The sequence below is a fragment of the Perca flavescens genome, chromosome 12 (genome assembly GCF_004354835.1).
Source record: "Perca flavescens isolate YP-PL-M2 chromosome 12, PFLA_1.0, whole genome shotgun sequence".
NCBI lineage: Eukaryota > Metazoa > Chordata > Actinopteri > Perciformes > Percidae > Perca > Perca flavescens.
The window spans coordinates 26,471,729-26,486,687 of record NC_041342.1 but is presented as its reverse complement, the minus strand read 5'-3'; the positions used below and the strand labels follow the sequence as shown (position 1 = coordinate 26,486,687).

General features: G+C 40.2%; 1 protein-coding gene across 1 annotated transcript; it reads right to left on the bottom strand.

Moving 5' to 3' along the window:
• Positions 1-437: 437 nt before the first annotated feature.
• LOC114565703 (cysteine-rich secretory protein LCCL domain-containing 1) lies at positions 438-14,517 on the bottom strand (the record flags this gene model as incomplete). Its single annotated transcript, XM_028593904.1, has 14 exons — positions 438-584; positions 1,168-1,301; positions 2,535-2,604; positions 2,990-3,062; positions 3,172-3,215; positions 3,676-3,806; positions 3,939-4,005; positions 4,548-4,608; positions 4,728-4,895; positions 5,225-5,325; positions 5,987-6,102; positions 6,659-6,791; positions 8,997-9,115; positions 14,284-14,517. Coding segments are annotated over 14 exons (1,503 nt in total), but the record flags the coding sequence as incomplete, so codon positions are not given.
• Positions 14,518-14,959: the final 442 nt, after the last annotated feature.

Genomic DNA, 14,959 nt, shown 5'->3' with positions numbered 1-14,959 from the left:
CTAATCTTGTTCCCACAAAATGTCTGAACAGATTTTATGACTCTGTATCTGACTGCCCCATTATGGTTTATGCCGACATGGAGCTGAGGCATACTACATCTAAAATTAGTTTGGTAAAAGCTATGATGTTATATTTTAACCTTCACGTTTGGAAATTGTGGGAGGCATTTGGAGTGGTGCTAAATCTGGTGGTGTATATTCAACTTTAAGTGATAAAAAACATGAAGTCATGATATCATGTCAGCATGATGCATGGGAGTGATTATTACAGTCAGCACTAGACATTTAGGAATGCCGGCAGAAGACATCCAGGATCATCATTCACCAAACAAATTACTGGACACTGGTTCACTCATGACCAAACATAGACAGGAAGCCTTGAGTAAAGCCATGTTACACTTTTAGTGTCAGAAGCTGAATTATTTACTGAAGGAATGAATGTAAAATTACATGTTTTAAGATAATAATGACTGGGTTCGCTGGATGTGATATGGCCTTGTTTGACGGTACGCTGTCCTTTGAGAGTGGTTTTTCAGATGACTGCAAACACTCTGAAGGCTTTTCCACCTGTTGGGTTCAGTAGGCTGAAAGAAGAAGTGCAGGGAGAGAACAGAGATGTGGTAAATGCACATGTTGCTTTTTAACAGCAATGACTGGTGATGAATGGTTTTGATGTAAAGATGCAATTCTAATAATGACTAGTAATTGAAATTTGTTCATCACACTGACTAAGGTAATTAAGACACACTTTATTAATCCCACAGGGGAAATTACATTATTGCACTATGGTTATTACGCACATTACACACAAGCCTGAAATACACACATGCCAGTCCACACTCAGTGCTTGGTCCGCACAGGGTCTCGAACCAGCGACCCTCCGGTTCCCAAGCCAAGTCCCTACTGCCACCCCAACCCAGTTGGATTTGAACTCCAAACAAAGTCCAACTCAATATCAAATGAAATATACATAAATTAACAATTTGTATATTGTTGCCAGATCTCATTTCTGAAATTCATGAAATTAGCCTGGTGTATATATATTTTTCCATGCACATTTCTTCTTCTATATATATATATATATATATATATATATATATATATATATATATATATATATATATATACACTGTACATATGTACTTTTTTTTATTTTTTTAACCAAACCTCTCTGAAGTGATGCCATTCTGGTAACTGCCACTGTACTGCTGCCTTTTGTCCACCGGCATCACATCGAGGTACCCTCCTGACTCATTCTGGATCACTCCAGCATGAATGGCTGCTCGGCAGATACTGGATTTCTGGGGGGAAAGAGGTTGTTACGTCAGATTATTCATATAAGAAGAAAAGAATAATGTTCCTTGTCCTCTAGAGCAGTGGTTCTCAACCTTTTCAAGTCGTAACCCCCCAGAGTAATGAGGTTGGTGTTCGCGACCCCCCCATCCCCCTTGACGACGAGAGAAAAGCTGCAAACCGGTATAAACAGCTGTTTCTACGCGCCTCCCCCTTCTGATTTTGACTGAATATTGTGAATGCTCTGATTAATACATGTAAAGAAATGATGCTTTGCTTTCATGACAGTTTACTTTTAGCAGCTAGCTCCTAGCCTTGTCCAATGTGCTCCAGGCTCTGTGGATTTTTGATGTGTTTGTGACTTTTTCTCTCCCACTGACCTGTCGGAACAGCACCCTTTCTGTGTTCCAGGACCTCCTGATTTCTTTTTTTGTCTCCCCCCAACCATCAGGCAACCCCCAGAAATTATCTCGCGACCCCCTTGGGGGTCTCGACCCCCAGGTTGGGAACCACTGCTCTAGAAAATAAATGCAGTCTGGTTGGTGAATGCTGCCAATATTATCATCATCATAAAATCATCAAAATGGTCCCTCGACATGTGATGACATAATAAACAGAGAGGAGATGACGCCTATTTGAGGAATGGGTAGTTATATGGGTTAAAGTATAATCGTACCTTAACTGGTTGTATCCCAAAACACTGTTTAGCTTTTCACAGCAGACCTTGTGAAATTTTGTAGATGAAAAGGCATAGGTGTAAAGAATGATCTCAATAATGGCTGCATTCCATATTTCAGGGTCAAAGTGCAGCCAGAGAATACCTGCATCCAATCAGTTACAGAGTCCTGTGACTCCTGTGACATGTTGACTTGAAAAATGTAATTATTTCGGCTAGCGGCACTGCGCCCGTTTTCGGCACAAGAAAGGTTCATGCGGGCCAATAAGATTTAGACGAGTCATAACAGGAAAATTACTGGAACTAATAACATTAATTAAGGCTGGATTTCATTTAGGTTTTACTGTTTAAAGTTATTGTGCAAGCTGATTTGGCATGTATGACTGATTCAAATGCTGGATAATCCATATTTAGCACTTGAAAAAAGCCCTAATTAATGTTAATTACATCTTTGCTTTACTGGCTATGACAAGTCAGAATGTCTGCTGTGAAAAAGGTCTAGTGTTTCCAATAAGTCAGTGAAAGAATGTGATGGTCAGATTATGACAATAATGCAACAACTTACATCTGAATAGGATTTTGTCCCAATGACTCGGGCTTGACTGTCACGCAGACAGTTCCGGGGACAATACAACCTAAAGGAAAAGCCAGAGCTCACTTTAGGTCATATATTTTCAGTGCATACACTGGAACTACTGTATGTTCTTACTGTCCTAAAGGCAGAGCTATTTGGAGGCTGAAATAATCAAACTGGTTGAGTAAACACTATTTAGGCAAATAACTACACCTTGTAGGATTGCAAATAGAAGAAAACTATAAATGGCAAAGTAGATAACCTTTTTCAAGATATAATATAAAAATCGATAAATGCTAGCTTTCCTTCATTGATGATGTTGAAAGGGCCAAACAGCTAACCTCTATTACTTAAAAAAAACGTAACTCATTGGCTCAGCCCATTGTAGTTTAATTCAAATGGTGAGATGTTTTTAACCTCCAAAGTGGATAAAAGCACAATGTTACCTGGGACAGTGTCGTACAGGTTTCTTGAAAGGGCAGAAAAGTGCAACGGTGGTATCACATGTTACTGCCTTGACTGGGAGAAAAAAAAGGCACAGCAAAATGACCCTACAGTGTGTCTGTATGCTGATGACATGTTCCTGTATCTGTGTCCTCAAAGTGAAAAAAGACTGTATGCTCCTTACCAGGCACCGTCTCTACTTTGAAGGAATTAGCACTCCTGTTTTTCCTGTGGATTTAAAGAAAACTGTATGAAGTTATGGTCTGTGCTGCATATCCATGCATCATAAATTGAACAGCCCCTATAAAGGGAGTACAAATATATCTAGACTGTATTACTCCGTGTCACCTCCTACTGTGCAATATGTCATTTATATTCATTCGCACCTTACTCATGTGTATATCTGTGTATATATACTGTCTGTTTATATAAGGGTGTCAATAGTGTAAATATTACTATTATTATTATAATTCAGATTAAATTTTTTCTATTTCTTATAATACTTTTTGTATATTTTTTCCTATGTCTATTTAATGTGTATTTGTGTTATTCTGATGTGTGGGAATTTTTCTTTTGAGCTGCTGTAGCAAGGGAATTTCCCCAGTGTGGGATTAATAAAGTCTATCTTATCATATCTTATTAAACACTTTTTTTAAAATAAAGACTAAATGCAGAAACTGATTCATACCCAATTGATTGAATACCATTCTTGTATGACTTGGTGAATTGTTGTTTTCTGCCCAGTCTGGTCACATCCAGCCATCCCCCGTCATTGTCAATAACACCAGAGTGTAACCCAGCTCCACACACACTGGATTGCTGCAGTAGACATACACAACTGTTAATGCACACAGCCAGGTATAGCTACAAATAAACATTAATCTTCCATGGATACACAGGTAAATGTCAAACATTGAAAATAAAATGAAATTGTCTCTGTTGATCGCTTACCATGTCATAATAGCCAGTCCCAACTACTTTTCCCGGAGTGTCAAGGCAGCCAGGTGGACACTCATATCTATGGGCGGGAATAACAGTGAACACATCTTGCCACTGTTATTTTGCTTTTCACATAAGCACATGCTACATACATAGATAATACATACATACTAATATAAGGAATATTTCTGTGTTTTATCTGAAAATAATAAATTCAGTATGAACTGATAATTCCCAACTATCTTGGCACATCAAATGTTTCCCAGAATTTGCATACACAGTATTATTAAAGTCTCTGAACACCCACACAGGTGATTTAACTTATTCTGGCATTTTAGACCCCTGCTCAGGTTGAAGGTGGGCCGGAGCTTTGATGGGAATTCATTACATCACAAATTTCATCTACCAATAACAATGATGAAGCTGTCATTTGTTTTGCCCTAACAGGTGCATCAAAGCTAACAGGAGGCTCAGGAAGATGTCAATCAATCAGTCTAAACACACCCACACGGTCCTGGGAAGAGGTCCAGTCAGCCAGAATAACCAAAAACAGCTGTGTGGGTGTTCAGAGCCTTTGACACCTGTCTGTTGCAGTGTGTCACCATATTCTTTAACATTTACCTGTTACAGGTCGTCCCCTTGCACCGATCTCTCAGCTTAGTCTCACAGTCGACCTGTTGACCTAACATAACAAACAAACAAACGAGAGCCTTTCACAACCTCATTCTAATACTAGTATTAATGTCTACTCTCACGACTGCGCCATTCAGAGAGATGTAGTAATGTGGGACCAGTCCTTACACATCTGCTCTGCGCTGACAACCTGGTTTCTCTCTAGGTTGTCATTGGCTGAGGGGTTTGGCGTCTGGGCCCTGGGTTGGGGCTCCCTGTCCCTCACTGGTTCCGCTTCAGGTTCAATGTAGTTGGTCTCCTCAATCTCAGGAGCGGGACGCCTGTCAACGCCCCCGTCTGTAAATACGGATACCAGATTGTCATTGTGTTGTTTGACTAGATTTGATCATTTTCTTTGTCGTACATTGATTCAAGGTGTACATACAGTATGTCTCAAAATTATTATTTTATTGGGTTGAAATGCTGCACTGGGTACATAAAAAACAATCTTACCATGGAAAAATCAGGGCAGGACAGTGAGGGAAAATATTCATGGTGTAGTCAAATTTTTTGAACTATTATAACACATTTTTTTTAGTAAAACTAGTTACTAAAATACAGGTACAAAGGTATGTAAGGAGATAAACCATGGCAGCAGAAAAACCACAACTCTGTCCCAAACCCACCTTTGTAGCAGAGATTGTCCCTGCAGCCTCCAGCATAGCTAGCTGGACAGGCAGAACAGGGAGTTCCATATTTGTAAGGAGCATGACCCCACCAGTTGCCCCTGAGAAAGAAATTATGAAAGGGATTTTGTCGTAGTTGAAAAAGAATATATTTATTTGAATGTTTTTTATAAGCAAGAGATGGAGGTGTATTATAATGAACACAGCTAAACTACTGAGAATTATTACTGGAATATTTATGTTTGTGAAACTTCATTTATTAACAGAATTTAGCATTTATACTCTTATAACATTGTTGGCCTCAAGTTAAAAAAAAGAGCAAGAGACATTCTTCTTCAATGTTGAAAACCTGGTGCCTACATTACCCACAATGCAACTTGACTGCCGACAGGTCTGTCGGAGATTTGAGTGTGTTAATGCTAATAGTGGCTAGTGTAGCCTTGAACCTCAAGCTGAGTTTGTGAGCAGACTACAGAGGTCGGCCCACTTTCTTCTAACTTCTACACTTGATGTTTTAAGACCCATCTGACTCAGGCGACATCACTTGAGATAATTTATCAGCCATATACAAGTCTTTCCACATTATGCAGCACCTGTAAACAGACTTTGATTCAGTTCATATATTTTTTGTATCTCTTGTTTGGAGTCATTACAAAGTAAAAAAAAACTGATTCTGAGATAACTACATTTATGATTTTAGTTTTAGTCTCTGTCATTTTGGGGAAGTTGTATCACATGGTATTGAAACAAGCCAAAACGTACGGTGGAGAGTAGTTGCAGACCAGATAGACAGCTTTAGCCCAGATCATTCCCCAAACGTTCATGTTGTAACACACATTGATGGCACAGCCAATACGATTGCTAGTCGCCCACACCAACTGAAAATTAAAAAATACACACACAAAGTAAAGTGTTCAGTGGTCCTCTCACATTTGGTGGAGCTTGTAGCTGAATTTTCTAAAGGAAGCGTTCATCAAGTGTTACTATACACAATGTTTTTGCATCATTTCATGCGGCTCTCATAGTAATATAGGCAATAATTACAAACTTGAATAACTTGGAAGAAGGGCCTTAGTTAGTTGAACTAGTAGTAGTTCAACCCTGTCTTCCAAAAAAAGTATGTTCCTATATATCAAAACCGCATTCTCATACTGATCTGTTAAAGAAAATAACTCATGTTCACAGAATGTTTTTTTTTAAAGCCATTAAAGACCCTCCACAAAGTTGTTTTTACTCATTTTAACGTCTATTCTTAGACGTATAATCAGCCTGAGTAACTAAAAGCACCTTTGTGGGTATGCAGGGCCACTGCCATTCCCTAATAAATTTGAATTATTATGTTTAAACATCACAAATTGATTCTACATTTTTTTTAAGTTAAAGCCTAAAATGATCCCAAGGCATTGTTAACCTATGGAGATAAAAAGCCCTTACCTGAGTGTAGTGAGTACAAACAGGTCCTGAACATCTGAATGGGCAGTGTGGGTTACACTCCTGGGAGTAGGGATAGCTGTAGTACCTCACCTCATCATACCAGGCCTGGACATGGTAGGTAGGGGGGCGGTCCCTAAAGTCACACAAAATGTATTATACTGTATCCTTTCACAATATCATAAAAAAATGTGATAATAAATGTGTTGAAGTCATGTCTATAAATGCAATATTGTCTAATTTATTGGAAATTCCTATGTGTTGAGCCAAAACGTATTATATCCTACAAAACTAGGAGCCCGCCGGCTGGTCACGTGACGCCAGGTGGTCACGTGACCAGTGGCTGGTGACCTGTGGCTCCGCGCTCCATGAAGCCGCTACAGAGCTTTGTGCTACTGGCAACAGACCTCCGTTGTATCAGTGGTAGTTGGTGGTTCAGTTACCCGAAAATAGGTGACTTTGAGTACAAAGCACTGCATGCTGCCGCCTGCCGGTTGTCTCGGCAGACATTCCAGTTAAATTTAGTCCAGTAAATATGAGTGTTTGGACGCGACAAAAGTTATGATTAGGCACCAAAAAGACTGGTTTACATTTGGAAAGGAACACGCATTTCCTGGGTGAAAGGCTTTCCCCGGGAAGTGAACTCCACTCTCTAGCTTGAAAATCCTGGTGAAGGTATCATCCACCTCGACCTCCCTAAGCAGCCAGCCGCGTTCCTATGCGGCCGTCAATGTGGTGAATACAGCAAAAAAAAACATTGAATGCTTACGGATTACAGTGCTTAACTTTTGGTAGCTTTTTGAACTAATCGTTCATGAGAACAGGCTGAAGGAAATAAAAGCAAAAACTCTTCCCTTATTAATAGACCGTTTACATGAGACACTCAGACAGTTTTAAACGTCTTAGTAGAAAAAGCACAGGTTGATAACAGTAACGATGGCCGCATTCAATTTAATTGATTTGGTATTGTGCATGCTTGCTTATAATGCATGTCTTGAAGGTGCACTATGAGTTCCTGCATGGTTTCAGCGCAATTTCATTTATTTGTTTGTGTCGGACGTCGCTCTTGCATAAGTTTGATGTTTGATGTTTGTGTCTCCAGTCCAGTTATAATCACATCCTCCATCCGCGAGTATTGTTCCAAATCGTCGATCCTTTTTTCCAAGTCCTCAATTTTCTTGACCTTTTCCTTGATAAGCGTTTTAAGTTGTTTAACCTCGGTCATTAATTCAACAAGTTTTGTTTGTTTGGCGAGTTTGCTTATCTCCTCGGTCATAAAGCTCAGGGAATTTATGATCTCCTCCATTTCCTCTTCCAACGCTGTACCTTGTTTTGCTCTTGGCATCTTCCTTTGTTCTGGTTTAGCTGGCATGCTAACACATGTTGCTGGTAGCTTCTATGGCAGTCAGTCAGAAAAGCTATGGTTTGTCTCAAATCGTAGGCCTCTCTGCCTGCCCCCTGAATACACTGTGAAAAAGCCCGGTCTCGGGAGATAACACAGGGGTCGGAAACGTCAAACAAATGCTAGCTGCACAGGCTGTGCACCAAAATACAATAAACCAGCGATCCAGCAGCTACTCTCAGATACAAATCACGCTACTCAATCAGCTCTGCTCACTGTCCCACCCCCTACCCCCATTATGTGCATGCGCACTAACCCCCACCCCCTCCCCAACCATCTTGTCATTGATTGGCTGGAACGTGGTTTGTTGTATTTTGGTGCACAGCCTGTGCCCCTAGTGTTTGTTTGACTAGCATGGTCATTAAAGCTGCATTTTTTAGGCAACTTGGGGACAGCAGAACAAGCTCACTAAAACAAAATACTGACATATTAAAGGCAAACATGTTAGCAAACAGTCACTTATGTACAAGTCTAACTGGAGCAAAATTGGGAGTCATCATCACTACCACCTGACGAATTCACTGTTCTTTTAGCTCTTGGTCTCCACAACTGCTGAGGGAAATATCTGGCTCTTAAGCTGCTAAATGCTCCACTATGTTCACCAGCTAGTCACAAACTGCGTCTGCGGTTTTGGACAGGTAGCGTAGGGTGGAATTTTTTTGCTGACAATAACCTAAACAGACCTGCTAAAAGCACTAGGTGAACTACAGAGTCAAAGAAGAAGAAAACAACACAATGCAACCATTCAGAGTTGTGAGGTTTGGAGACAATCAATTAACACAAGACAGGTTTGTTTGTGGTGAAAATGAATTGGGTATCACACAAAAGGATGAAGCGTATTGTAAAAGAAAAAAATATTATTCTTATCATATTACAGTTGTATAAAACATAATTTAACTAATACAGTTCCCTCCACTTCTTTGTAGGCTACATACACACCTGCCCCAGTGCGCTCCAAGGTTTTGTCCTATTTGTGTCAACATATGGCTCGGTCCATGTTCCCATCGGCAGGTATATGCCCAGTGCTCTGCACTCCTCTCTAACTCATAATCCCATACCTGGGGCACACACACACACACACACACACACACACACACACACACACACACACACACACACACACACACACACACACACACACACACACACACACACACACACACACAGAGAACAACACATATGAACTTGGTTAAAAAATGTACCTCTGAAAAAAAAAAAATGAAAAAAGTTCTGAAGGTAGGAAGCTATAGCTAAGTAGCTATAATTTTTTTCAGCTGGTGCCTAAAGCATTAGGTTTAGTAGTATTAGGTTTCTCTTGGGCTCCAGGTTAAACTCAATGAGTTTTTGAGTCTAGTGTAGCTTTGCCTCCGACAGTTAAATACTAAAACTCCACTCTAGATAACCCTCATGATTTAAGTGGCCTAAAGTGGCCGGCCACTTTCCATAGTTGCGGCTTCAATTGCTACTCGTTACATTTTTCAGATATCTCATCATCCTCTTTGAGTAAATTAGACCATACTTGAGGCAAAGTGAACCTGAAAGATGAACCTTCTTTACTTTAAGGAACAGTGGCTGTACGCATGCCTCTCGCAAATTTAACACAGTATAGTCAAAACTAGGCCTCACCCATTAAGCACACACGTTCACTCTCTGACACACACACAGACACATACATGAGAGAGAATGGAAACAGAGAGGAATCACCACCACCACATCAACTTGCAGCTTTGTGCTACTATTCAATGTGGTTGTTTCATAGCTTGTTTCCAGTTAGTTTTTTGGTGTCATAAAACAAGCTGAGAGAGAAAAAGCTGACAAATAAAAGTAGAAAGTCTTTCTATAGGGGTTTAATTCCATCTTTACTGTGAAAACCTGACAAAAAATAAGCTAAATTGAAGTCAACATACCTGAAAACAGTTTTCAACAAAGCAAGAAAGCAGACCAAGGGTATAGGATTGAGCAATTCAAATGTTGCGGCAAAGTTAATTTACTGTTGACTTTGTTGGGGAGGGAGAAGAATAGGTGCAGTGTGCTCTGCTGCTGGCATACTGTTTGGTTGCATTACGGCCATCACACGTCAAAACTAATAGGATAATGCTTAAGTGTGGAGTTGTAACTGCTCTGATTGACCACCATAATGTGTTCCATATGTTTGGTGAGGCTAACACACTGTGCAAACTGTTGCCCATTCACTGTGCTGCTGCTTACTGTTCAGGCCTGGTTGGAGATATTTTGACTCTTTACTTCTTTGGCCACAATCCAGCTTGTGGCTGAGATATCAACACTGAGGTGATTTTCTGCTCTAACCTCCTGCAAGGTTGCCACGTGATACTATATTTTGCCATGATCATTACATTATATTGTATAGTTGTTAGGTCGAAGTCTTATCATTCCAATTTTGGTGACCTTATTTTCATTCAACTTCAGTTAAAAGATTGCATGATTTTCAGGCAGGGATCATGTTACATTAGCTATGGAAAAATGACAGAGAAGGTCGTTTGTTCAAACAATCAAAACAACCACAACAGGAAATACATGCTTGAATTGGTCTGTTGTGTGGGCATTCAGACTTTAAACAGCATTGCATTAAAATAATGTGAGGGGCTGTATTGGTGCGAGCCTGTTGCTACAGGTACCATCAACACGTATGATTAAATATGATCTAGGAAGGCAGGTTTGAGTTAAGATCCATTAATCTGAGGGCTTACCAGACATCAAAAACTGCACAGCAGTTTGTAATATATGAGGATTATCATGGTAAAGTGGTCATGGCGATAGGTCTGGGTGATATACTGTATGGCCAGAATCTTTTATCCTGATATAGGTCATTTCATATCTTGATTACGATATATGTAGCATGTTCTTTTGTTTGTTAATTTATAGGAAATAACCACATGGTCAAGCTTTTTTTGTATACTCCATGCTCCATGTTAGCAAAACAGCGCCTCTATGATTTGCTCCAGCTTCACTAGGCCTACCACATGCAAGGATCAGAACGTGAATTGCTCCCAAATGGACGTAAGTATCGCTGTAATGCGGTTTGGCCGATGGTTTTTCAACATAGCAAAAGAGACGATATAGAAAAATATGTAGGCTATGATAGAAATTTTAATATTGTTTTGATGACATATATAAATAATGTCAAATAGAGCAGCCCTACATGGCAAGAATCATTTCATCCGTTTCAATTATCTTGAGTGAAACAGTAAAACTACATGTTACATCTACCAAGAATGTGTGCCTGCATACATTTGACTGGCTAGCGAAAATAAAGTTTCACTGTTTTGCGTCTTTGGCCAGATGACCAGCATTTTTCTGCAGCAGCAGAACACAGCTTTAAGGGCTGTGGATTGTTTAATGTAAAAACTGTGACTTTGACACTGGAGACTGCAGTTCATCTTCTGCCTTGTCCCAAAAATCAATGTTGGTTCCTATTAACTATGAAGACAATCTTACTAATGACAATCTAACCACGTAGTTTTTATTTTCCTAAACCAAACCGCTCAGAAAAAATCTCATAGGTTTTTGGAAATGTCATGTGACATTTTTATACATAAGAGTAACTTCTGGAAGAAAAACTATTGTATTGCTTTAAAACAAATTCTTGTTTCAGTTCCTGAAGGAGTCAGTTTGCTTCAAAAGAAGTGTTTGTCAGATAGTCCAACATTTGACATTTCCTAATCTTGACACATCTTGGCCCTCTCTACAACTGCAGATTTTTTAACCAGGCTTTGAATGTGGCCGTTCGGAACTTTTGATTTTTTCGGACAATACTTCGTAGAACATAGTTTGTTAGAAGCATACTGAACCCTTAGGCCTACTTAGGGCATGTGTCACTACTCTTGCAGGTTATAATGAAATTCCAGTTCATCCCGAAGCTTTCACTGCAAACAATCTACAGCGGCTACTAATTATCTCTGCCAGCTCATTATTCTCTCTGTATTCTTGTTATTCTTCACTCTTAATTATCCAGCAGAGAGGAAGATGGACTGCTCACCAGCTTTCAGGGAAAAGTCACGATAACAAGTTCCAATCTCCTTTTGCATTCCAAAGAGCATTAACTTCCCAAAATACAGAGCTGTTTTCAGCCCTCTGCCAGGACCACCTGAGCAGTCTTACAGTTGTAGATTTAGGGCAAATGCTCAATAAAACAAGAAGCCATCCATTGCTTTGGGAATTTAAAGTACGCAAATTTGCTTCACGTAAATGCTTGTAATTCAACCGTATTGATGGTTGTGATTACGGGAAGCTTTTAAAGAGGTCTCTATTTCTCAGGAAAATCTGCGGGCAAGAAGTGACGTGCTTTAGATTAACGGACGCAACAGTGCTTTAAAGGCATTTGCTGACTGGCTTTTGTAGTCAGAGCTGCAATGAAAGTTCAGCCCTTTAGGCCTCCAAATCCTGCAATCTGAAAACCAAATACTTGGTCCTCATCAGTCCCCGGCCTTACCACATCATTATCATCAGTAATAGTATCCTTTGCTAAAGAAACACAGGATTAGTGTACATAACATACATTTACACTACCGTGCCCCGGACTTCAAATGGTAAGGCTCGACATGTTTGAAATAGATTCACTGCCGTGGCACCCAAAATGAGATGCATGGAGGATCAAACAAAAGATAACATCGGCCTCAGCCAGGGTTTGAGTGAGCTGCGATGGATGGGGATAGAGGAGGTAAGGCAGAGCATGAAAGGGGAGCAGGGGGAAAAAAAGCATGAGGGAAAGTTTGTGAGGCTGAAGATCAAGAATGCAAAAGAGCAAGACAGGGAGAAAGAGAGTCAGCGTGAGGAGGAATGGAGTATTAGAGTTGGGAGATGCAGGGCAGGAAGGGAAGGAGGGAGGGCAGGATGGTTGAGGTAGAGGGCAGGACAACACTGCGGGGGTGAAAGCTGGATATGGGCCAGGGTCAGCGAGGGCGGGCAAGCAGGAGGGAGGTGCTACAGCTAGCCAGATGGTGGCTTTGGATTGCAGATCTCGTTCACTCTGTTGTCTTGAGCTGACAGAACTGCACTGGCAGAGTCAGGAGAGAAAGACTTTTGACTTTGGTGTCAAACCTCCATGATTTGGCCAGATTTACTAGATAATGAGCCTTTCCATTATAGAATGGTACAAATGCAGTTTACAATGATAACCTTTTTTTAACAGAGGGTTCTTGATTATAGACAGGTTTACCTGCTGTAACATGAACACTGTTTAACGTATTTCTTACATATTTTACTTGTGTTTTTTTGGTTTACTTAAAGGGTGAAAAAAGACATCAATCACAAAAGTCTTTAAATGCGGAGTATCACGCCGCTTCAGTAAATGGGCAATCCAAATGCATCAGTTTAGTCTGGATTAATGGAATTTCCAGGATAAATGCCTGACATCCAGCGTGATGTCCATTGCCTTCCACTCTCTGTGCCGTTCTCAAACTCTGTTCGCTTCGGGAAACAACAACAAACTTCGAGCTAGCAAGCTAAATGCTGAAAATGGCAAGTTTTGAAGAAAATTTGGATTGTGCAAGAAGGCAGGCCTGCTTTCAAGAAACAATTGTAAAGATTTACAAAGATTATCTTTACAGCATTTACTATCTAACTGGGACGTTTTGGGACAGATTGGTGGTGATTGCTGTGGATGATCACAAAGCGATACACTGGTTAGAGCAAATTACATTTAACCATGTATCCAGCTAATTTAAATAGCTCACATATATATATATACTGTATTGTGTAATAAGGTTAACTTCTTTTAATATTGTATGTGGTGTTTTCTTTTGCCGGGTGCAAATGTTCCACCAAAACAAGTTCTTTCCCAAGACCACCACTTCTGCGTCAGGAATTTAGGGCCGAACCAAGACTTTTGTGATTGGTTTAAAGAAATGCAAACAACCCAGGTTGTTTTTTCTCCTATCCCAGAATGTTTGTGTGAAGTAGCCAGACCTTACTCCACCTCACTGTGGAGATAGGTCTGGCAATGCGAGACTAGCATGAGTTCTCCTGATACTGTAAATTTAATTCTGACTCTTTATCGAACTAATACTGGTTTGTGGTGTTTATTAATTTACCATGTACTGTGTACATGGTTGAATTCTTTCATATATATATATATAATATATATATATATATATATATATATATATATATATATATATATTAATATATATATTAATATGATAATATGTATTCCAGTGTGGTAAAATTGACCTAGTATAAGAGAGACAGCTGTGACCCCAGCACTTACCATGTACTCCATGTTGGAGGCAGGAGGGTAGACCTGACCCCGTAGCTTGTTGTGCAAGTCCAGGATGAGGTGCATGTCTCCATCGCTGATGGCCCTCTTCCCTCTTGACCGGGCCCTCCACCACTCCTCATCCTTTTCTCTGTATTTGTCCAGGATGGACTCGAGTTGTGTGGAGTTGGTGAGGACCATTGCCAGGGCGGTCTGAGTCAAACATAGGAACAAGCTCGTTGTTCTTACCCAGCCCGGGAAAGGAAGAGACCTCTTCATGATGGGGGAAATACTGCAGCTGAATTAAGCTTTTGATGTCTGCAAAACAGAGAGAGTGCATGTTTAAGTAGAATAGGTTGAATTTCAATTTCAGCTTTATCCTTTCGGACTGTTCACTTCCTGCATGTGAGTACACAATTTCCATGCAGCTGTTTAATATGTGATGTTGCACCAATGCACAGGTCATTATTAGCTCATTATTTGATGCTTTTTACAAAATAGAACTGCTCCAGACTCCAAGGCAGTCTGAGTGCATCTGCGGGTCACTGCATCATTACACACAGTAGTACCAGTGTAAACTGGGTTTTCACATCTTCTTACAGAGCACAAAATGTAGTGCACTTGTGTGAGTTACTGTACTGTATGTGTGCTAGCATGCACTGGAGGGAGACGTGCGGTGGAATTTTTG